At 41.2% G+C, this 25,135-nt stretch overlaps 1 protein-coding gene across 1 annotated transcript in view; it reads left to right on the forward strand.

The window, feature by feature from the left end:
• Nucleotides 1-25,135, forward strand: part of DYTN (dystrotelin) — a 54,210-nt gene that overhangs the window by 12,218 nt on the left and 16,857 nt on the right. Inside the window, exons 6-9 of the mRNA XM_047083384.1 lie at nucleotides 1,979-2,050; nucleotides 2,539-2,702; nucleotides 7,519-7,630; nucleotides 9,316-9,464. Of these exons, the coding sequence (XP_046939340.1) occupies nucleotides 1,979-2,050; nucleotides 2,539-2,702; nucleotides 7,519-7,630; nucleotides 9,316-9,464 (497 nt within the window). The remainder of the gene's footprint in view (nucleotides 1-1,978; nucleotides 2,051-2,538; nucleotides 2,703-7,518; nucleotides 7,631-9,315; nucleotides 9,465-25,135) is intronic.

The following is a 25,135-nucleotide window of genomic DNA, read 5'->3' on the forward strand; positions in this document are numbered from 1 at the left end:
AGGCATAGCTATTGGTGATTGTGGCACACGGATCCCACTGACCCTTAGGCATATCTGCCATAGCAGAGGCACCTAGCCCAACACCCCTCACATCTCAGGGCTCGAGCTAACGGGGAGCTGGGGAGATTGGAAGAGTCTGTCCATCCATTTCTGCAGGCAGACTTGTAAGACTGGAGGGCTTAGGTGGATATCACGAAAGTAGGTGGACTGAGGGGCATTTTCCTTCTCCCATAGAAATCCTCGTGTTCACTTTCTAGCTACTGTAGCTTGCCCCAGGCTAGCACCCCATGCGACAAACCCTAAAGCTCTGCCCTTTTTCCAGGCTCAACTGAGGTCAACGAGCAGCTGAAATGGCAGCTCGAGCAGTGCTCTGTCTGCCACCGGTGCCTTAGTAGGCTCCTGAGAGAAGTCTTTGGAAGATGGAAATTTGCATAGCAAATTATCATCCCATTGACTTCCATTAAGAACTCAGAGATGGATTCCCATAGAAAATTCCAGGCCCTGTTGTGTGATTCAAACCCCTCCCCTAAGGATCCTAATTATCATTTCAAGTGGCATTCTGCCTCTGCTAGTGTTCCATCTAGCCACATGGGATCTTCCATAGCACACCTGCAAGAAATTAGTCAAATGGACAATGAATCCAGACAATTTTCACGCACACACTTAAAGCCAAAATGTGGAGGTGAAAGCCTCCTACCGAAGTGAGTTTTCTTTTGGCCGATGGCAGAGTCACAGAGCTGGCAAGCCGGCTCCATCTGATCTCCTTCCCTTGATTTACATGAGGTCGACCCCCTTTCTCAGGGCTCAAGAACACCCTCCAACTAATTTTCCAGTTAGTTCATCAGCACTCACAGGCCAAAGTATGGCCAATGAGTCAGTTTTTCAGACAAAGGCCAAATGACGTAGGGAGCAGTTACTTATGTTCAGCTGGTGACGGGGTTATTATCAATTTAAAGTACAGCCATCTTGTCGCTGTTACGAAAATGTTTGTTGACTCCTGCCTGGCTAATTGTCAGCAAAGTGGTTCTAAGTGCCACTTTCCTGATTAGAAGAATGTTTATTCGAGTTGATGGACTCAGCAGGGGGGTCTTTGAAATTACTTTGAGCTTGCAGGCGATGCCTCCTGACAGCCAGTGCTGTACAAGACATCAGACGCGAAATTAGGACTTGTGACCAAATGGGCATAAATGGAGGTGACAGGTACACGTATTTGTGCATATAGATAATGTCAGAACCAAGTCCCTGGCCATCTTGGCAGTCACAAGGGGTTCTTAGTCCCTTAGTTAAACTCCCTTGGTGATCATGATTGAAAGGTGGAAACCATTGAGTGAGGCAGTGCAGACAGAGCCCTTGGAACACCTACAACAGAAGTCAGAAGGACAAAGCTTTGTGAGCACCCCTCAACAGAGTAAGGAGTCTTGAAGCGAGATCTCAGTTCTGCAGCTAAATCACTTTTTTTTTCACCCTGAGCAAAACAGTAAATCTCAATCGCCCCTTGCTTTAAACAAGGATAATGATTCCTGCTCTACCCCAGAAACTGGTGTTTGTTGAAATGCCATGAAAGTGTTTTAGAAGGTTTTCCTTAAAACCGCTCTGAATATTAATACAGTATCATTGTTATATGTGATTCACAAGTAAATGAGGGCAAAGAAAGGTGAAAATAATTGGATTGGGATCATAAGAAGTGAAACAGCGACAGCCGTGCCTGGATTGCCCCAATTGCTAGACTGTCTTCTCGCCCTCCTCCTTCCTCTCAGCCCCACTTTTTCCCACTTGTTCATTCATTGCCCTCATTCAGATATTGCACAAAACCCACAGATTTCTCATCTGCTTGGACTGAGGCAGTTCATCCAGTCTCAGGCACTAAATACTTGTGACCCCGTGGCTGTAAGCACCTCTACTCAGAAGTGCTGATTTCATTGGTCACCTACTTCTCTATTTTTTCACAACTGACATGGGGATTTCTTGCCTCTTGTAGATCCCAACTGTTGTAGGGGAGAGTCGTGCTCTGTGCTCTGTGGAAAGTGCCACCCGCAGCTGTTTCCAAGGGGTGAGTATGATGCAACTGTCCCTGGGACTTGGGGGCAGATCCCCGGGAGTTGGGGGCAGACAAGTTTGCTGCCCAGTTCAAATTACAGAATTGCTACTCCACACAGCATCCGAGACAACCTAATTCAAGATATAACCTTGCCTCAGAGCGTCTGGGGGGCTCAGTTCGTTAAGCGGCGGACTCTTGATCTCAGCTCAGGTCCTGATCTCATTGGGAGATTAAGCCCCGCATCAGGCTCTGTGCTGACAGTGAGGAACCTGCTTGGGATTCTCTCTCTCTCCCCCCCTCTCTGCCTCTCTCTCTTTCTCAACATAAATAAAATAAACATTAAAAAAGAAGGTATAAACTTGCCTCTGACTTTTCACGTGATAAACGTCTTTGGCAGAGCTGACAGAAACAGCCAGAAAAGAAAATGAAAATACATTTGCATCTATAGTAGAGACCAAAGTCATGCTGGAAACACATCTAAGTGAGCCATTGTTTTTCAGGTGTTAAGCCCAACAATCAAAGAAGAAAAATTCCTCTCTTGGTTACAGTCTGAACCTCCCATCCTCCTGTGGCTCCCAACCTGCTATCGGTTATCTGCCACTGAAATGGTCACTCACCCTGTTCGGTGTAGAATCTGCAGGAACTTCCCAATCACTGGACTGAGGTACTCATCAGTGTTTCGCAGACGGTCATTCTCCAAATGGGTCTCGGAGTAGAGCTGTGTCTCTCCAGATTCCTTTTGAGGTCCTTCTCACAGATCTGGAACTCAGTTGATATTTTGAAAACTACCCAGTCAGTAATTTTCTGCATGAGGGATCTTGGTTGACAATAAATTATATTGTATCTTCTGTAATTAATGGAGTATCTTCCACTAACGCAGTCTGATCAATAGACATTTGTATTTCTTTAGGGGGAAAATGTGTTTTCTTTTGTTACAAAAGAGATATTTAAATTTAATTTAAATATTCAGCTTAAATATTTAAATATTTGGGAGCTATTTATAAGAATTACAGTAATAATAATAGTTTATGAACTGTTGAGTGTTAGGCTAAGTGGTTCACGTGGACCATTTCGTTTCAGGACTTGTTAGAACCTCTATCCAAGGTGGCATTATTATCCCCAATTCGCAGAGAAGATAAATGACTTACTTGCACATGCTTAGCAAGTAGCAGATGCTGGCGGACTGAATCCAGAGTCTCTGCCTTGCGACTATGATGCTATACTGCCTCCCAGTGCAGAAAGCTGGGAACAAGAGCTCAGGATCCAAAGGAATAAAATCAGGTTTTGTGGGGGCAGCTCACACCAAGTCTCCACTCTGCCTGGAGGAAAGGGCAGATTTGGAAGCTAGGTTTGGACATTCAGATCTTTCCAAAGCTTTGAGGATGAAAGTCAGAACCCCACCTTAGGAAAAAGGGTGCTGTTGGTCTCCCGTAAATAAAACAATGAAGCAGTGAAGTTAAAGTGGTTGAAAACTTGAGGAGGAAAGAAGGAAAGCAGCAGGTCTAGGCCAAGCACAGGGATGCCATTATCGTGGTGAATGAACACAGGTAGGGGCTGAAGGGGTGGGGGTAGGACTGAATTGCTGAGAAAACCCAGTTGCTAAAAACAAGTCAAAGAAAGGGGTGTCCAGAGGGGCAGGAGTGAGGACTTGGGGACTCTGTTCCTCTTCTCATCCTATACTTGCAGATCTTTACTAGCCCAGACAGTAAGCATGCTCCCTGTGGGTATAAATTACATCCGCTGGGTCTCTGGCCAACCTGGAAATCACGTTTTAGTTTTGCCAACGAAATGAATTGGGTTTGCAGAGAATTCCGAGTACATGGTGAAATTTCATTCGTGATTAACTGTACTTTAAACAATAGAACCTATAAATGGGAAGGACTGTTGGAAACCAAACCAAAGAAATCTCCATATTGCAGTGAAAAACAAACTCCTTTTATATTGGACAGTGGAGGAACATGAATATGATGTACCATGTGATATGCAGCCAATAAATAAGTATTAATTAAGTGGTTACCACATGTCCTGCCCTCCCCCCAGGGGCAGAATTCACTTTGCAGTTATATAAAACACAACTTTTTTTTTTTTTTAATTTTTTTTCAACGTTTTTTATTTATTTTTGGGACAGAGAGAGACAGAGCGTGAGCGGGGGAGGGGCAGAGAGAGAGGGAGACACAGAATCGGAAACAGGCTCCAGGCTCCGAGCCATCAGCCCAGAGCCCGACGCGGGGCTCGAACTCACGGACCGCGAGATCATGACCTGGCTGAAGTCGGACGCTTAACCGACTGCGCCACCCAGGCGCCCCTAAAACACAACTTTTACACCGAAATGTTTTTAAATTATTGTGTGTAACACAATGCAGATATTATTAATCCTGTTTTACAAAGGAGTCTCAGAGAGTTTGAGTGGCTCAGGTCATACGAAAGCGGAAAGCAAAAAGGGCCATACGCTAAAGTTGAGACTACATCACTTTCTACTGAGAATGAAATTAAGCTTCCTCTTAGAAATGCCTCCGTGCAACCCATCTTTCTTTCTAGACATCCGAGGCAATGTACAGTTCTCATATATGCAGATAGCTGAGCAACTTGCCCAAGGCCATTAACCTCTCTGGACCTCGGTTTCTTTAGAAGTAAAAGGAGAGCTGGAGCCAACGGAGTGCTAGACTTACTTTATCTATAACCTTCTGAGTCTATTAGAAATTGCATGTATTACAGTCCCAGCCTTCAGCTTGTGTTTTTGGCTCTCATAAGCTCCAGCAATAGCCTCGCGGCTTTAAGTTTTAGTGAGATGAAGAAGGTCATTTTAAAGCAGAAGTGTTGGCAGATCTGGAGGTAACAGGGAGAGGCAAGAGCTCAACCTTCTAAAGTAAGAGGAGGTAAAAAGATCAGAGATTGTTCATAAGCCAGTGTTATATTTTAGCAGGATGTATCGTATTTATGCTCTGTAATAGCCATGTAAGGTTGGGATGAGATTGGGGGAAAACCCAGACTTGGTTCTCTCTTGGTAAAGGCACCAACAGATCCATCTCATCAGGGATGGATGGATCCACGCCTTCTACAAAGGTGTAGAAAACTACGCCTTTTCTCATGTACCTGTAGGTAGCTTCTGAGCATAAAGGGACTAATGCAAGGTTAGGGTCAGTGTATTGTCCTCGATGAGTCGACTGCAGCCATATGTAATGCTGATAAAGTAACCAGTACAGGTGGCTCATCAAATAATCTTTATATAAAATATCATGTTATACGTTTCATGCAAACAGCAGTTATCTTCCCAATTCTGCATGTTGATTGAATCATTTTCAAAGCTTTGTAAAAACCTTGCCAGGCCAAGAAGGCAGGGCTTACCAGTCCCATTCTTCTCGTGAAGAAACTAAGTCATTCACTTAACTTCTTTCGTCTCACGTTCACTGAAAACGTTCAGTGCACCAGGTATCCTCCAAAGCATCTGACCTTAAGTTCCCACTTCAAGGTCACTGGTAATGGTGGGGTGTGCGTCCAAATTCAAGCCTCCTGTACCAGCGGTCTATTCCAGGGGTGAAAACAGCTGGCTGTCCATTCAGGCGGTATCCCTGGGCTCAAAGCCTAGTTCCCCCTCTGACCAAGACGTGGTGTAACTGTGTGCAAGTTGCTTAAATTCTGATTGCTTCAGTTTCTTTATCTGAAAAAATGAGAATAATAAGAATGCCTTACCTCAAAGAACTTTCATGGGGATTAACTGTCAATACATGTAGATGTATTGCATATACACATGCACATGTATACGTGCCTGCCCTCAGTAAGTGTTCCAAAACTTTGGAACTATTTTGGCTACCTTGACTACTATTCTAGCCATTCGATGCTGTTTATGAATACTGTATCATGGAACGAGGTGTCAGGGTTAGGCAGTGAACAAGGGCAGCTGAGGGTTGGTCTCGCGGAGCTTACATTCTTCTGCTCTGCCTTCCAAGGACTGTGGTCAGAAGACCTTCTGCCATCTGGCCTCAGGGGCACTCCAAGTTTTGATTCCTCTGTTCTTCAGAATAACCAGTGGGTCTGATAGATTCGATATGCTCTAAACCCTCCTTCTTGGCTCCGGCCTCCTTACCCCACTCCTTTCTATCTGGAACTTCATCCTCGTTGATCTGGAGCCCAATGGCACACTTCCTCCATGAAAACTTTTCTGACCTCGCAGCCCACAGGGGTCTCCTCCTCTCTCCCTCCTACAGCACTTGCCTTCTATGCCTCACATTTGGTGCATAATCACATATTGCTTAACTTTTCCAGTTAGGACCACAAGCTTCCCTATCATCTCTCTGCAGCAAGACATGAAATTTGAAGAGCACAGGGGTCTGGTCATATTTCTTTTTCTGTAACTTTCAAGGAAGAGGTTGAAAACTCAAATGTTTACAGGAGCTAGGCACGTAGTCTACATGTGAGAAGTTGGCCAAGTAGGGACTGTGGTGAGCTGGAGAGTGTTATCTCCAGTCTAGAAGGAGTAGCTGTCACTTTGCTCTCACCTATTATTGTCACTGATGAAGAAGACAGAGCTTTTATGCCACCTACACTGTGTTTGGAGAAGAGAATTAAAATATCAGAAAAAAAAAGTATAGATCCCCAATCTTTGACAAACACTATGATTCCACTCAAATATCATCAAAAGTCACTAAATCGTAACTATGAGGCCTTACCAGCCCTCCCTGATATCACCATATTATGAAACACCCCTCCTTCCCATGGGTCTCAAGATACCCTCCTCTCCTGCTGACCATGGGAGATTTAAGGGTGTGACTATTCATAAAAGAAGGACTGCAGTGTTGATGTGTTAAGAAGCTTGGGTGTGGTGGTCGCTCCCCCACACTCCAGCTGAAGGAACGACCCTTGTCCACTGCGTTTCTTTCCTACAGACAGAGTTCTAGAAAAATCACAAAAGTTGCTTTTAAATTCTTTATCTACGGCTTTGTTTTCCCCAGTACCATGCAGGAACACAGGTCCAGTATTATCCTGTCTTGAAATTCCTCAAGAGAAGTCAAAAGTCAGAATGTACTGAAATCTCCCGGTATTTGGTTTTTGGTTTTGTTTTGTTTTGTTTTGTTGTAACTTGGCGACTAAATTCAAAAGATTTGAATGCCACCATACAAAATGTGGCTTCAGACTTAGGGCTCTGTCTTCAGGGTCGTAGTACACAGTAGCCTGCCTGTAGAAAGTGTTCAGTATATCTGCGGGGGCATGAATCAGACTTCTCTACTATAGTTTGTTGGATAAAACGATGTTAGTGTCATGCTGTATTATAAAAAAAATACTATCAAAAGAAGATTTCTTCGATTAAAAATAACATGTCAGAGTCACTTAACGTCCCTACAAAGTTTGGGAGAAATTTTACGCTTCCTTGATAGCCGTGATATCTCCTGTATGTTCTGGGGTACCCATTCTCCACCTGAACGTTATTTTCTGAGCTCATGAGCTAGTTGCCACCTTAGCCTTACTTCCGTTTTAATTGACAGATACCGCTGTCTGAAGTGTCTCGACTTTGACATCTGCCAGGCGTGTTTCTTATCTGGTCTTCACAGCAGGTCCCACCAGAAGGCCCCTCCTGTGTTTGAGCATTGCGTCCAGGTAACATCTAGTGCAAAATACCAGCCATTCATGAATCGGTACTGGCGACAGCAGTTCACAAACTTTGCCTCCAGTAAAACCACAGATTCTGCTCCTTTCGTTCACGAGAATGTTTAAGAGTAAGGAAGGGGTGGGATGCCTGGGTGGGTCAGTCAGTTAAGTGTCCGATTCTTAATTTCGGCTCAGATCATGATCTTTCGGTTTTTGGTGAGTTCGAGCCCCCCATCCGGCTCTGTGCTGACGGTGCAGAGCCTGCTTGGGATTCTCTCTCCTCTCTCTCTGTCTCTCTGCCCCCTCCCCCACTTGCGCTGTTTCTGTCTTTCTCAAAATAAATAAATAAACTTAAAAAACAAAAGTCTAGGGAAATGGCAAACTCAACCTTAAATATCTCTCAATATAAATCTACAAATATTTTTTTACATCATAGATTTTATGCCCCTATTAGGGGCAAGAAAAGGCCAAACAACACTCAGTACGAAGCCACTGATAACACACTATATTGCAGACAATATCTGAGGAATAAGAGGGGAGCAGCATTGGGAGTGGACTCAAAGAAAAGGCTTTGATTTGGTAAAAATGACAAACCTAGGCTTCTAGTTACTAGTGCCTCTGGGGAAAACTTTTCTTTTAGCATGTCTTATCCTGAGCCCTAAACTTCCAGTATTTTTGCTGTAGGAAAAATGAAAGAGAAAAATTGCCATCTCGGTTTTGACTGAAAGAATATTAAACTGAGACTTCACAACTGCCTTCCACATGTTTTGTTTTTTTTTTTTTTTTAAGAAAATCTACTCAGCAAGAGAATTCAGGTCTTTTGAAGAGACAAGAGAAAGAGGATAGTTAATTTTAAGCAAGGAGCATTTTCATTTTCCCAGAAAGAACACTTTCTTCTCATCGCTAAGTTCCTACAAATCCATTTCACCATATAGATTTTGTCACACGGCAATGGTGAGAGATGTTGATTCGCTAGCCTTACGGAGGACAGCTTTCTCTTGTTCTCTCTTTAACATGAATGGTCCACAAAAGTCAAGTGCTTGGATCTTGCCAAAGAATTCCAGTGGGTATTGTTTTATGCAACTTAAATAACCCAGATGCTGGGTTACTTGTTGGCCTGGGGAGATATAGGGCTTCTTGAGGTTAGACTGACACCATGTGGTCACTTTGTTATTACACTTCAGATTTCAAGAGCTGAAAATCTTTGAATAAAATCCCTCATTCCTTTGTTCTTTTTGGCAGAAGTTCTTAAAGTGGGGTTGATGGGTGGACTTCAGGTGGAATCCACTGATATTTTGTATAGAATTAATTGTACGAGCCACTTTTCTGTAGATAGATCCACAAGTGACCATCCAGTGTGGAAAGGAATCCACACCCCAAATGTTAGCAGCCCTGGACCTAGCCCTGTTTCATACACCTTCTAGATTCAGCCTTCCAGGTTACTGGATTGCTCTAAGGAAGAGAAGCTATTTGTGTAAGTTGAGTGATCTTTAATTTAGAAACTTACACTGCGTGGACAAGTAGACAGAATGCAAAGAAATTCATGTAGTAAGGAAGTAACATGATTTTTCTAAGGGCATAAAAGTGAATGAAATAATTCCAAAAACTTTCATGGTGGCCAGTCCACTCAAGTAAGGAAAAAAGACCACATTTAGACTGACAGGACCCCTTTTTAATGTTGGCTATTCCAGCAGATGTCAGCAAAGGAGAATACAAAATTCCTCCTCAGGACCCTCAGAAACAACCTGCTCCAAGGGCGCTGTGGGAGAAAAGAAGCTTTAAGAAGGCGGTGGCTCCTGGACCAGGTGACCCCAAAGAACATGGCTGACCATGCAGAGGCCAGGTGAGTGTCCATGAGTGATGGTCCTGTAGGGCCGCCCCCCAGGAGCCTGGGGACTGAGTTATGCAGCCGGCACAGCATAGCACAGCACACACACACGCACATATACACACACACACACACACACACACACACACACAGCTGCTTTCATAATGCTGACCGTAAAGAAGGCACGACCTGGGGGTGAGAGGGTGCTTAAGATGTGTTTCCCCTCCAAAAATGATCTTTAATTTTGAAGTAGAACAAGAGGCAAAAGTACTTCTAAGTGGCCCATCCTGACATTTTTTTTTCAACGTTTATTTATTTTTGCGACAGAGAGAGACAGAGCATGAACGGGGGAGGGGCAGAGAGAGAGGGAGACACAGAATCGGAAACAGGCTCCAGGCTCTGAGCCATCAGCCCAGAGCCCGACGCGGGGCTCGAACTCACGGACCGCGAGATCGTGACCTGGCTGAAGTCGGACGCTTAACCGACTGTGCCACCCAGGCACCCCATCATCCTGACATTTTAAAGGCATCAAACCCAGGAGCCTTTTAACAACTTTGCTTTTTAACCCTAGTTTTGTTGGTTTGCTTTCAAAAGCCTAATTTAGAATTAATACTTTATTTTTATTAAAAAAGGGAAAGAAAAACACTCAGAATCCCATCACGCACAGATGAGTACCAGTCACATTTTAGTATTACCAAAACAGGAATTATGCTGTGGATACGACTTTTTTAAGTTTAATTAATTAATTAATTAATTAAGAGAGAGCATGTAGGGAAGAAGCAGAGAGAGGGAAAGAGAGAATCCCAAACAGGCTCCATGCTGTCATCGCAGAGCCCGATGCTTGGCTCGATCCTATGAACTGAGAAATCATGACCTGAGCTGAAATCAAGAGTTGGACACTGAACCAACTGAGCTATCCGGGTGCCCCTGTAGATATAATTTTTGATTCTTCTTTTCATCTACATTAAATGGAGAGTATTTCCCCTGTCATTAGTTTCCAAAATATTATTTTTAATGGCCTCACTTTCATCCTTATAAGGAAGTATCATAATTCATAAACAACCTGATATCATTAAACATTTTGGTTATTTTCAAAATTTGCCCCATCAAAATTCTGTAGTCAACATCCTTATACATGCATCTGCATATAGTTTAAATATTTTATTACGATAAATTTGCTCAAATAAAATCATTGGATCAAAAGTTCTGAATTTTGTTAACCCTTAAAATTCAGAGTACCGAATTGTGCTCCAGAGGGTTATCTCAAAGCTTGCCCAGCACTACTAATATATGAGGTCACCTATCACTTATCTAAAGATCACCAGCCTAAAGATGATTTTAAAAAGTCTTTGTGGGGGCACTTTGTGGGTGGCTCAGTCGGTTAAGCGTTCAACCCGGGCTCAGGTCATGATCTCACGGTTCATGGGTTCGAGCCCCATGCAGGGCTCTGTGCTGACAGCTCAGAGCCTGGAGCCTGCTTCGGATTCTGTCTCCCTTTCTCTCTGCCCCTCCCCCACTCATGCTCTGTCTCTCTCTGTCTCTCAAAAATAAATAAACGTTAAAAATTTTTTTTTTAAAAAGTCTTTGTGATGGGGGCACTTGGCTGGCTCGGTTGGTGGAGCATGTAACTGTTGATCTTGGAGGATGTGAATTTGAGCCCCATGTTGGATGTATGGTTAAAAACAAAATTTTTTAAAAAGTCGTTGTGATGTTAATTTTGGAAGTAACCATCTCAAAATGTAAAATTGTAGAAAGCAAAAGAAAGAGATACTGTTTCCATGGGCTTATGATCATCAAAATTTTGGGAGAAAAAACCCAGAATTATTAATTTTACCTACAGAGAATAGAGGAGATCAACTTAAATCAGACTGTTATTCATTTACTAACTTTTTTTTGTAATCTTAAAATGTTTTCTCAGACACCCACCAGCATATTTCTATCTCAATGCCAGACCCTATTTCTAGGGTCGTTTTGTCACTTTCCAATCTAAATATGTTTTATAGTTCTTTCCTTTCAAGGAAAAACTACATGTTGACAGTGCAATTAGATGCCATTTATTATGCCTGTGTCACACTTACCTAATAGGCTGCATCAATATATTTTTAAAGTTAGAGAATTTGAGTATCTGGATGTATATCTTTAATATAGTACAAAGAATTTTAAAATAAGCACAAAGATATCAGGTGCCAATTCATCTGTCTTCTTCAAGACAGATTTCACTTTTCCCAGGCAAAGAAACAATACAATGTGTTGGTTAGTCATCTGGATTTATTATACACTTGAGATCTTGTCTAAATTCCTACGTTCTCATAGTTAGAACACAGAGATCCATACTCTTAATTCTATTTCTTTTCGCTGCTAAAGCCAGACTGATGTTTTAAAAGCACAAATTTGACGGCATTCCTCATGTGCCCGTATCCCCTAAACTCCCACGTCTGACATCCCTCCAGTATCCTCCCATTGATTTTAAGCTAAAAACTAACAGTTGTAATAACCACCTGGGTGGCTCAGTCGGTTAAGTATCCAACTCCGGCTCAGGTCGTGATCTCGCAGTTCTCAAGTTCGAGCTCCGCGTCAGGCTTTGTGCTGGCAGCTCAGAGCCTGGAGCCTGCTTTGGTTTCTGGGTCTCCCTTTCTCTGTCCCTCCCCTGCTCACACTCTCTCTCTGTCTCAAAAATAAATGAACATTTTAAAAAAAGTATTACCTTTAAAAACTGTAATGATTTAGAAAATTTCTGCATATTTTGGGCCCCCTGAGCACCTCTCCAGTTTCATCTTCCCCCCGCCCTACATTGTCTCATATCTTCATGTTCCCCACAAGACTAAGCCAGGTACCCACCCTCTGAAGACTTAAACCTTTGCCTTAAGGAATTGGTACCCCTCACTCCTAAAGACCCATAGAAGTCTTTGCTCATATGTCATCTCATCCATAAGGCCATTCTTGATCACTTACCATTTCAGCCCTGTCGTCCCTGTCACTGGCACTCCAATCTGCCCCTCTTGCTTTATTTTATTTCAGAGCATTTCATCAGCACCTGACATCCTATATATTTTGCTTTTATTTTTTGTTTGTTTGCTATAATGTGAGCTCAGGGGTGGGGGTGGAGAACCCTTTATTGTTTCCAGCTGTATTTCCAGAATTTGGATCAATGTCTGCATTTGATAAATGCTCAATAAATGTCTGTTGAATGATTGGCTGATGGACTGAATAATACAACGATGGATGTTTGATGAAGGAATTGATGGGGGTAATAAGATAGGTCATGAACTCTTTTAGAAGGGAGCATGAGAGGAGCACCTGGGTGGCTCAGTCAGTTGAGTGTCCAACATCGGCTCAGGTCATAATCTCATGGTTTGTGGGTTCAAGTCCCGTATCGGGCTCTGTGCTGACAGCTCAGAGCCTGGAGCTGTTTTGGATTCTATGTCTCCCCCTTCCTATGCTCCTTCCCTGCTCATGCTCTGTCTTTCTCTCTCTCAAAAATAAATAAACATGAAAAAAAAAGAATGGAGCTTGAGAAAGTCTCACAAGAGTGATTACACAGTGTTGGGAGAAGGTAGTGAAGTGATTGAGCTTTGTCCTCAGTCAGCTGTGTGGCTTTGGGGAAATCTCTTCATGTTTCTATGACTCAGTTTCTTCACTTGATAATAAAAATAACCTGTCCTATAATAAAAATAACCTGTCCTTCCTACTCCGAGTAGTATCAGTGGAGATAAGAGGACGGACGGAAATTGCAAGCGCTATGCAAAGCTAAAGGTTTTTTAAATGTCAATGTGTTCTACTCTGTCTACCCGAGTACAGTAAAGTGTTCCCCAAAGTAAAATTCTTGTGTAATAATTTTCAGTTTAGCTTAGATATTAATGAGTTCAGAAGTTCTGATCAGTGGCTGATCTAGGAGAAATGATGAGGAATATTATTAGTTAACAATGTGACAATAGGCAGAAACACATCCCTGATACCTGTTGACATATTAGTACTGATCATTATCTAAGAGATTAATGATTTTGCCAAGTGATAGTACTAAAAATTCATTCATTGGTTCAGCAAATATTCTGCACGGTAATGAGCCTCCTCCCTTTTAATGTGAATTCACTCACTTTAAATATAATGGTTTACATTGAGATTATTTTCACTTACAAAAAACATAACCAAAAGCCAGGTGCCAAATATCACCACTGTTGTTAAATATTTTGGGAAGTTCTTACATATATAATAAAAAAATTAAAACAGCGAAACAGACAAAATTTCTTTCATTTGCAGCTAATATGATTGTAAATCTCCAAGAAATCTTAACTCTAGCAAAAACTATTAGAATTAATAGGCTTTGAATGGTGGGAAATAAAATATATATGCACAAATTAATAGCTCTGTACTATGATAACAATAGCCAGCTAGAAATTTTGTTAAAATCCCATTTACAGTACCTGTAAAAATTATTTTAAAGAGAAACTAGGGAAAAAAAGCTTAGCAAAAAAGATACAAAAGCCACGTTAAAAAACTATAATATTTCAGAGTGCCGAAAATAAGACCTGAAAAGGGGGGAAACATACCAAATTCATGAAGGAGAAGACTGTAGCATGAGAATTGTACATGCTCTGAAAATTAATATAGTTGATCCTCATTATTTGTAGTTATGAAATTTTTGAATGCACTAATGAAAATTTATTTATAACCCTAAAATCAATACTTGCAACGTTTTCCTGGTCATTTGCAGACATGCACAGAGTGGCAAAAAATTTGAGTTGCCTAATGCACGGCTGAGGTCAAACTGAGAGTCACTCTGCCTTTTGTTTCAGTTTTTATACCGTAAACACATCCTTTTCACATTTTTTGTGCGTTTTTTTTGTGGTTTCCCTGTTGCAAATTGCCCTCATTGTGCTGCAATGTTGTCTGCTGTTCCTAAGGGCAAGAAGGCTATGACATATGTGCCTTAACAAGAAAATGTGCTTTAACCTTTGTGCGGGCATGCATTATAGTGCTATTGACCATAAGTTCAATGTAAACAAATCAACAACATGTATTGAATAAGGTGTCCATAAACAGAGACACACAGGGGCACCCGGGTGGCTCAGTAGGTGGGGTGTCCAACTTCGGCTCAGGTCACCATCTCACGGTCCGTGAGTTTGAGCCCCGCGTCGGGCTCTGTGCTGACAGCTCAGAGCCTGGAGCTTGCTTCAGATTCTGTCTCCAGCTCTGTGCCCCTCCCCCCGTTGGTGCTCTGTCTCTCTGTCTCTAAAATAAATAAACATTACAAAAAAATTAAAAAAAAACAGGGACACACATAAAACAAAGTTATATATTGAGTGAATGATGGAAATGATCTGCCCAGAGACCAGCAAGAACCTCTAACCCTGTATTTCCCCTTGGGGCGATGGGTCAGTCTGCATTAAGTCAGGTTCACAGTGACTGTGTAAAACAGAATGGCCATCATTAATGAGACCTGACTGTATTTAAATTAAATCCATTTCCAAGTAGAATCACAATGTTTTTTTAAAGACGATAAAATGATTTTGAAGGCATTTTGAAATAATAAATTGTACCAGAATATTTTAAATTATAAAATTGAAGAATAGTGGGAAGGGATGTTTTTCAACAGATATTAAAACTTGCTATAGAACCACTATGTATAAAAAAAGAATGAACATGTAGATATGAGGATAAGATATACAATTTAATTATTGACTCAAGCATAAATGGGAACCTAATATATGATAAAGATGATGTTTTGATTCCCCCAAAAAGGATGCGTAGTTGGCTATCCATCTGAAAGAAAGCAAACTGGCCCTGATTTCATCCTATAAACTAAAATAAATTCCAAATTGTTTAAAATTTAAATGTAAAAACAACTCTCTGTGTCTCCCTCTCTCTTTGCCCCTCCCCCTCTTACGCTTTGTCTCTCTCTCTCTCTCTCAAAAATAAATAAACATTAAAAAAATGTGTAATAAAAAAAGGGCACCTGGTGGCTCAGTCGATTAAGGTCATGATCTCATGGGTCGGAAACCCGCATTGGGCTCTGTATTGACAGCTCAGAGTCGGGAGCCTGCTTCAGATTCTGTGTCGCCCTCTCTCTGTGCCCCTCCCTTGCTCGCACTCTGTCTCTCTCTCTCTCTCAAAAATAAATTAATATTCAAATCTTTAATATATAAATGTAAAAACAATTTTAATTTAAAATAAAAATATTAAACTTAGCATTGGAAGAGATCGTCCTAAGAAAGACAGAAAAACAAAGCATTGTGAAGTCATAATAGGCAGATATAGGGGCACCTGGGTGGCTCAGTTGGTTCAGCATACGACTCTTGATTCCAGCTCAGGTCATGATCTCACAGTCATGAGATCAAGCCCCACATTGGGCTCTGTGCTGAGTGTGGAGGCTGCTTGGATTCTCTCTCTCCCCCCACCCCTGCTCACTCTCTCTCTCCCTCAAAATAAACAAATAAACTTTAAAAAATAATAATACACAGATATCCATAATAACATGCACACTTAACTATTTTCCTGTGGTAAATGATATAAAGAAAATCAAAAGATAAACTTAGAAAAATATTTTCACTAATAAGACAAACTATATGACAGAAAAGCCCTTGCAAATTGATAAGAAAAACCCAAAAGAAGGAGAAGGAAGGAGAAGGGGAGATGAGGAAGAAGAAAATGAGGAAGAGGAAGAGAGTGAGGAGAAAAATACACCAAATATATAAATAGGCAACCACAGAAGACATATTGCAAATGGCTATTTTTTTTTATTTTTTTTTAATATTTTTATTTATTTTTGAGACAGAGAGAGACAGAGCATGAATGGGGGAGGGGCAGAGAGAGAAGGAAACACAGAATCAGAAGCAGGCCCCAGGCTCTGAGGCATCAGCCCAGAGCCCGACGCGGGGCTCGAACTCACGGACCGTGAGATCACGACCTGAGCTGAAGTCGGACGCTCAACCGACTGAGCCACCCAGGCGCCCCTGCAAATGGCTATTAAACACCCCAAAATATTCTCAATGTCACTAGTGGCTAAATTACAAATTAAAGGAACAACGAGCTACCATCATCGTATCTAACAGAACAGCAAAGCATGAGTGAATAACCACACCCAGTGCTGGCGAATATGGAAGAGAATAGGCGCTCTGAAATTTAGTAGGAACACAAGTAGCTGCAGACTTTTCAGAAAATAAGCTGAAAAAATCTCCATTTGTTTGTTCATTCCATTAACCTGTAGCTAACACTCTTCTAGGCACTTAGGATACGTCAGTGAACAAGAGGGACAAAGAGCTGTCTCTGCTTTCAGAGAGCTTTCATTCTAGTGGGGAGACTAGACAATGAAAAATAGGCATATAGTTGAATTGTATAGTATATGAGAAGTTATAAATACTAAAAGAAAAGAAAAAAGAAGCAGGTGAGAGATGCCAAGACTTAGAGGAGGAATTGGTAGCACATTTAAATAGGGCGGTTATAGTGGACGTCTGTGAAAAGTCACATTTGAACAATGCCTTGAAGGAGGTGAGGGAGTGAATCCTACAGGCGTCTAAGAAAAGCCCTGCAAACTGAGCAGACAAGCAGCCAGAAGTGGAAGTGTGCTTGGCAGGTCCAAAGAACAGCAAAGAGGCCAGTTTGGCAGAACTCGGCAAAGGAGGACACGCTGAAAATAGACCAACGGGATGCAAGGGTTGGGGCAAAAGCAGAAGCAAGGTCGTATCATAATTTCCTAAATGTTCTTCCGGTGTTCCTCTTTTCAACTTCGAGTTTACACTTGAGTCCATTTGGAATTTATTTTAGCAAGGGTCTGACTTTGCTTTCTTTCAGATGCGTGCCAATTTTGCGATCTTTCCCCCCACTTAATTACATTGCCAACTTTGCTGCATATTAGATTTCCTTACATGCTTGGATCAGTTAAGAGAATTTATATTCTCATCCTCAGATCTTATGGGTCATACTAAACTATATGGTCATGGCGATGCTATAGTAAGTAACAGGAGAAAGTAGCTATCATCTGAAATAGGGAGGCTGTTTTTGGAGCAGGTTTTGGGGGAGGATGATCAGGAGTTCAGTTTGGGATAGGTTAAGATTGAGATATCTCAGACACCCATGCGGAGATGTCGACTAGGCAGTTGCCCATTCATGGTCTGGAATTTGGGGGCAAGCCTCCTGGACGTGCAAACTTAGGAGTTGCCAACACAGATGGCTCTTCAAGCCATGACCTTCTATGAGATAGCCGAGGAGAGTATAGACAGAAAAAAGGTGGATAGCGGATTGAGCCCTGCAGCAGTCCACATTACAAAGTTGGAGAGCAGAGGAAAAGCCAGCAGGGGAGACGAGAAAGATGAATGATCTAGGAGGAAAACGAAGAAAATGAGGCATCCTGGAAGGTAGGCAAAGTGTTTCAAGGAGGAAGGCGTGGTCTCCTCTGTCCAATGCTGCTGCTAGGGCAAGCAAGAATTGGCCTTTGGATTTTGCAATGAGAGAATCATTGACCTCAAAAAGAGCAGCGTAGGACAGTGGTAGTAGCAAAAATCAGACTAGAGGCAGTTTAGGAGAGAATGGGGGCTGAGGAATTGAAGATACCAAAGAAAATTCTTTCCAGGATCTGTGACAGTAGAGGGAGCAAAGAGTCAGCGTGCCTGAAGTGGAGAGAATGTTTTGTTATGATGGAAAAAATAACAGCATGTTTGAGTACTGAAGGGAATGATCTTATGGGAATAAAAGCACCACTACCTGGTAAATAAGGACACACATTGCAGCACTGGAGGGTGGGGCAGTAAACCGGAAACAACCCAAGGGTCCACCAGTAGAAAACTGGTGGAACACACATGAAACAGACATCCAACAGAACATAATAAATCCTCTTAAATGAACAAATTTAAGCACGTGTCTATTATACTAGAGGGCATTCATCATCCTACATTAGCCAAAGGGCAAGTGGCAGAATAATGTGTATAAAATGATGTCATTTTTCTTCCCAAAATAAATCCAATATATATTTGATGTTTGTATGAGAACTGAAAAGTGGTGTGGAGCAACCCAAAGGTATCAAAATTATCTCAGACTGGGTAGGAAGAGAGTGTGTCACTCAAACATATGTTACAAAGAAGTTACGGGTTCTCCCCAAATGTCCCATTGCTTAAAGACATAATCAAGTGTAGCACAGAATAATCACTTCATTCCCTGTGCTCTCATCACATCCTGTAGAAATAATCGCGTTAATGTCAATAATGATTGTATATTCATCTGTTCATTAAATGTGAAGTATCTGTGAGCAGGGAGTTCTCTGCTTTTATTTTTAATTGTCTTATCTGCAATAACTCGAGATGGTGAGACGCTTTAAAAATAGTTTTTGAATAAAAGAATTAAACTAAGTGGAACTGTATAAAATGGAATATGCCTGACCTTAAACTAATCGGCTCTATTTTATGTTCTTTCCGATATGACATGGTAAACACACACCGGCGCTTAGAACCCCTAGTATCTGACCTGCACAGGATGACCTGGGGGGGGTTGATGCAGCCATCGCTAAATTTCCCTGCATTCTCCTTTCTAGATTGTCAAGAAGGAGGGTGGGAAATAAAATCCCCACTTCCATGATTGGCTAATTCCTCTCTATCACCTAGGTAGTTGCCTAGGGGAAAGAAAAGCACCAGAAAAAAAAAAAAAAGTCACGCTACTTTAATGCTCTTTTGAATATTAAATTTAATATCTGATTACGCATTTTCTAAAAAGACTCTCCTCGATGTCGTAGCTGATAGTTAAATATTATTAACACCTCTTATAAATCTCTGCTTTATAGCACGATTTCTATTCAGATGTGAATGTGATAAAGAAAATATTTTTTGAAATCACTTTTTATCCCCAATCACAAAGTGTTACGTATTTACTATAGAAAACCTGGAACAGCTGGCAACGAACAAAATTGTAACTGCAGTCAAATCACAATGGAGCCACTATTGTAATATTTTAATTTTTTTGTTAAATTTTTTATTTTAATTCCAGTATAGTGAGATACGGAGTTATATTAGTTTCAGGTGTACAATACAGTGATTCAACAATTCTATACATGACTCAGTGCTCCTCGTGATAAGTGTACTCTTTCCAGATATTAATATTTTAATAGTAATGTGTTAATATTTTGGTGTACTGCTTTCCCTGCAAATACTTGTAATACAGTTTACATCATACTGCAAAGCATATTGATTATATAGTTCCATATCGGTGTAGGTTATGTTGTGAGCATTTCCCATTGCCATTACAACTCTTCAGACACATTGTCGTGCAATGTTTATTCAAGTGGGTGTAGCATTATTTATTTAACCCTTCTTCTGTCATTGGATATTTGAGTTATTTCCAATTTTTGCATACTTTAATATTTTACTATTGAAATCCTGGTACTTTATTCTTTGTACGTGGTTCCCTAAATGTTTCAGTGGGGTATGTTCTTAAAGTGAAATCACTAGAATGAGAGGTGGGAATGTCGTCAAGACTCTTCATACTCGCTATGAAATTACTATTTAGAAGCTGTGCACCAAACTATACTCCTAGCGAATTCAGGTAGCCATCTGGCTTGATTCTTGTTAGTACTGTTACTTAATTTTAAATTTTGGTAATGTTATGAGCAGAATATTTTTTTTATTTGCTTTAATGTCCATCTCTTCTTAACGTAGAAGGCAATTGTATTTTCTCTTCTGTCGGTGTCTTCTGACCAGTTTTCCTGATGCATCAGTTTGTTTCATTAATGTATTTGAACTTTTAAGATTTTAGCCATGGGCAACCCTTCTTCATAGTTATTTCCTTTTAGTCTTATTTATAATGTGACTTGCTATATAGACAGTTTTAAGTTCTATGGAAACATTGTTAATCGTTCCTTTTCTGACTTCCTACACGGTTTTATGCTTGGAAAATTTACTGCGTTAAAAAATCAAATGACCCTTCAGCTGTATTTGCTTTAACGGGGCTTGATTTTTTGTTTGTTGGGTTTGTTTTTTGTTTTTTGTTTTTTTTTGGCATAATATGGCTTGGCTTTTTTCGGCAGTTAAGTAAGGTTTAAGTCTACCTGGGTTTTATTTCGATGCATGTTAGAAGGTGAGGGTATTCTCCTATTCCTACTTTTGTACTTAAATAGGCAATTCTCCCGGCCACTTCCAGTAAAATCAGAACGTGGATATATGACCCGCCCCTTTCCTAACTCCCCCCAGCAGAGGCGGAACTGTCATGATGTGTAATCAGCGTCTGGGACCGGGTGGTAGATAGGAGGGTCCAGCGCCTCCTCTGCTGTCTTGCTGACATCATTGTTATTTTTATTTTTTAAAGTGTTAGCTGTTATTAAACAGTTATTCTTCTAGGAAAACTTTAAAACCATTTGTAATATGCCAAATTAGTCATTCGTATTTTGGTTCGATTTGCATTAAACCTCTATTTTGAGGTGCACATATCTGTCAGTAAGGGTTGTATGTAGCTTACTTCTTACCATTCTCCATTTCCCACTGAGAACACCCTGGGTCTTTTACGTTTGTTGTACTTGTTTTGAATAAAGGCCTTTCCCATTGTACCTTTTTTCTTAATTATTGATGATGGCATATTGGAAAGTTATGGATTTTTGAAGAGTTCTCTTATAAAGAGAAAGCTTTCTGAACTCTCTTAATAATTTCAAATACTGGTTTAGTGTGAATCTCTTGCTTTTAAGTAAACAATCATACAGTTTGGGGAAAAAAGGATATTTTGGTCTCTCTTTCCAATATTTAAACCTCTCATTTCTCTGCATGTCTTCCTGAGAGAATCCAAATCTTCCAGAACAGGACTGAATAATGCAAGAGGTGGTGGGACAGCTTATCTCACTAAAAATGGAATGAGATTTAATGGGGGCATTTCTCTCATGCTTCTCCATTAACTCTGATGGTGTTCGTTGTTGGATTGAAATTCCTTTTAATGTGAAGGAAGTAATTTTCTTTTCTTATTCCTTTTACGTTTTTGGCGGGGGGGGGGAGGAGATGCAATCAGAAATGATTTTGAATCTATTTATTTTAAATCTCTTTTTAAGCCTCATTTGACATTATCTCATGTTTTCCTTTATTGGGAGAACTGCATTAACAGTCTCTGAGAGTAAACATTCCTGGCATCACTGAAACTAAAAGTTATATCTGTTTGTAGTGGATTGTTCTTCGATTTAACTTAAATTTGATTTGCCTATTTTTTATTTAGAATTGCAACACTTATGGGGCAGCTGGTTGGCTCAGTCGGTTAAACATCTTTCTTCAGTCCAGGTCATGATCTCGCGTTTCGTGAGTTTGAGCCTCACGTCAGGCTCTGTGCTGATGGCTCAGAGCCTGGAGCCTGCTTCTGATTCTGTGTCTCCCTCTCTCTCTCTGTCCCTTCCACTCTCATGCTCTCTCTCTCTCTCTCAAAAATCAATAAACATTTAAAACAAAATTTTAAACATATATTCTCAAATTAGATAACTACTGGTCAGTCTTTGGCCTCTTTAATATGATCAATTGCATAGTCTTTCCCGAAGAGTAGAAATGTATCAGGTTAATCTGATGTTTCCAAGTGTGCTGTTTATTTGAAACATTCTTCCCAGCTAAAAACTATGAATTAATGGCTACAGTGGTACACACAATTAATTATAATATAGTCTACATTGTTCTTTGTGGCATGTTTTAGAAGATTCGGTATTAATATCCTTAAGAAGACAACAAACCTATCCTCATTTACATGGAGCTGAGCAACATGAATTTTCTCTTACCTTTTGCTCCCCCAAAAGAGGGCAACGCTCACCACAACAGCATATGCAGCCAGGGAACTGGACTGGCCACTTAGTGGACAAAGTTCAGCTTTGAAGGGACTGTTGCTAAGTCTACATCCTAAAAGTAAGCTGCATTCGACTTTGATGTCTTTAAATTTTGATGTCCAGTGTCCACAGATATGAAGTTTCTGCCCCCAAACTTGCTGGTATAACTTACAGATAAAGATTTCTTCTGCCCATAGGGGCCTCAACATGGCAACTCAGTATCACACAATGTGATGCTATTCAAAAGTAGGGGGGAGGGGAAGGAAAACCAGTACATCCAGGCATAAGGAAAATGCCAGGAAATTTGGAAGGGAAGAGATGAGAGATAAGATAGGTAAAAGAAATAAAATGAAAGAGAAACGTAAAAAAAAAATCCAACGTAATTTTTCATCAAAGGAGTTAGAAATGCCACATTGGTTGTGTGAGTGTGTGTGTGTGTGTGTTTGTGCGCGCGCGCGCGCGCACGGTCTGCAAATACTTTCTCCGGTTTTCAATCAGTTGTTTATTTGCTCTCCCAAGTGTGACTCCACTGGTAGGTGTTCCCCTCAATCAGTGTAATCAGTACAGTCTGATCCTAAGGAAGGTCTTCAGAACATTATCTGTAATGTTTTTCAATCACCCAGCAAAAATTAAAGTTCCCATGCTGCAGCGGTGCTGGGGAGAAGTGTGAGCGGAGGCTGGGTCCTGCGACCGCCCAGTGACAGGCAGCCCGTGTGCATGGTAACCATCAGCCCCCGTAGACCCCCCCCTGCAGGCGTAGCAATGCAGAAGGCTGCAGTTACCCGTGTGGGGACACATTAAGCAGCCTCTCCGTCTCCTGCTTCGAATAAAAGAAGAAGAAAAGCTATTTCCACAACCGAGCCTTTCTTCCACTTTGACATTTCTTTATTCCAAAGGAGGAAATTTCAAAGAGGTTTTGCTGTTCGGGTTTTCTATCCTTTATTTCACTCTCCTTATATTCCACCTCACCTCTTTTTCATTTTTATAGTTGCTACAGCCTATCTTACTCATGTAGTACATTTCTTTCTTAGATTAAAAAAAAACCATTTTTAATTATACAAATAAGATGAATCTGTTTGCCTTAGAAAAAGTTAAAATATTGCAGAGAAAGGCAAGGTCTTTTTCAACCATAATTCCCATCCCAGGTCAGGTTCCCAGTTCCCCAGAGGTAATCTGTTTGGGCTAGATCTTCGCATTTATTTGCGGTATGTCTATGCATTTCCAAATATGCATACATGCGTGTTCACGTGTGTGTGCGTATGTGTGTACGTGTGTGCCCAAAGTGGGCAAATGGCTACTATCTATTAAACGTAAAACCTGAGAACCCTGCACACATATATGCTCGAGGAGACATTACAGCTTTGTTCACTGCAACATTGCTTACACTTTCGAAAAACTGGAAACAGCTTGATGCCCTCCAAGTGAGAATGACTAAATAAACCGTAGTACCTTCTCTATGGCTGAACTGTGGTAAGCCCATATGTGCCAACCCGAAACGCTTCTCACCTGCAGAACAACATGTACCACGTGATAACACTGATGTTAATAATATAACGTTCGCGGACTCCAAGGCTATGCGAGGCATGCGGAAGCTGTTTGAACATTTGAGTGAAGAGACAGACAGGCCCAGGTCACTCGGAGAGGCCACAGAGTACACGCCAACCAGAGAGCGTGACTCTAAGTCTGTAGTTCAGTTCCTTCTTCCTGCCCTTCCCTCTTCCTCTTTCAGGCTGTTCCTGTAGACGAATGTTCCCAAGGTGGCCAGCTCCTCTTCAGCGGGTTTGCAGGGGGGAGATAAGGCCACAGAGTATTGCCACAGCTGCTTATAAGTGTAGAGTAATAAAATCCAATCTCCCATCCAGACGTGCAGGAGCCAAGGGCTGGTACACGGTGCCCCAGGAGGCTGGGCCAGTCTGGGTCAAGTCAGGACTTATACCTGGGTGCCGTTCAGGGAGCAAAATGTGATATGAGAGGCAAAGTTTGGTGGGAAAATCCTAAATGAGAGCTGAGCTGATCACTATTAATTCAAAGAGCCTCAGTGAATCCAAAGAGAAGTGTCGACTCTCAGTACACATCCATGTGGAAAGGGGTGGAAAGATAGGAAAGTTTAAGTAGAAAGTGACAGACCGAGGGGAAAGATTCCTTGAGCCAAGATTCCTTCCCAAGGGGAAGTCAGTGGCCCAACTGCTTTTCATAGATGCCTTTGGGGAAGGAGGTTTTCTGGGCAGCAGCCTAGCTCAGGCAAAGGACTGTTGTAACTTATTTTTAAAACCTAAAAATCTTGTTCATGGTGAAATCCTTTTAAAGAAAAGCATCGTGTAAAAATGAGATGGTGAAGTTGCCCTGTGAGCATATGAACATCTGCATCCTTGTATATGAACCTAAACCCAAACACCACTCACTTCTTGAAATAGACTGTATTTCATATATGTATGATATACATTATATATATTAGAACACGTACATATCTCATTATCATGTTCCTATGATGAATTGTAAGGAATGTGGGTTAAATTCAAACCAAAAGATAAACACTCACATTCTGTATTTCTTGCTCCTCTAGACTGTGGTCAGCATCAGGAATGAACTGTGGAGAACTCACGAATCCGTTAATGCACTCCACAGGGAGTGGAAAGATTTCTACAAAGATATCACCATGTTTTTTTTATTATTATTAAGAAGAAATCCCTTAAACAGAGAAATACTAAGCCCAATATGAAGGTAAAAGGAGACTTTGGTTCTATTTGAGTTAAGCAGAACAGAAGTCATCGGGCTGGTTCCATTAAGCCTAGGAGATGGGGACAGTGACCAGCATAGGAAAAAAAAGAGAAACTGACACCACTAATGGCTATAATAAGCACAATAGTGTCTAGAAAACTGTCCAGAGTGACTTCTGAGGATATATCTTTGTTGTGTGCTTCAAGTC

Source organism: Lynx rufus, unplaced genomic scaffold, assembly GCF_022079265.1.
Source record: "Lynx rufus isolate CCGP_SWC_20201006 ecotype Redwood Valley unplaced genomic scaffold, mLynRuf1.p SCAF_2, whole genome shotgun sequence".
Taxonomy (NCBI): Eukaryota; Metazoa; Chordata; class Mammalia; order Carnivora; family Felidae; genus Lynx; species Lynx rufus.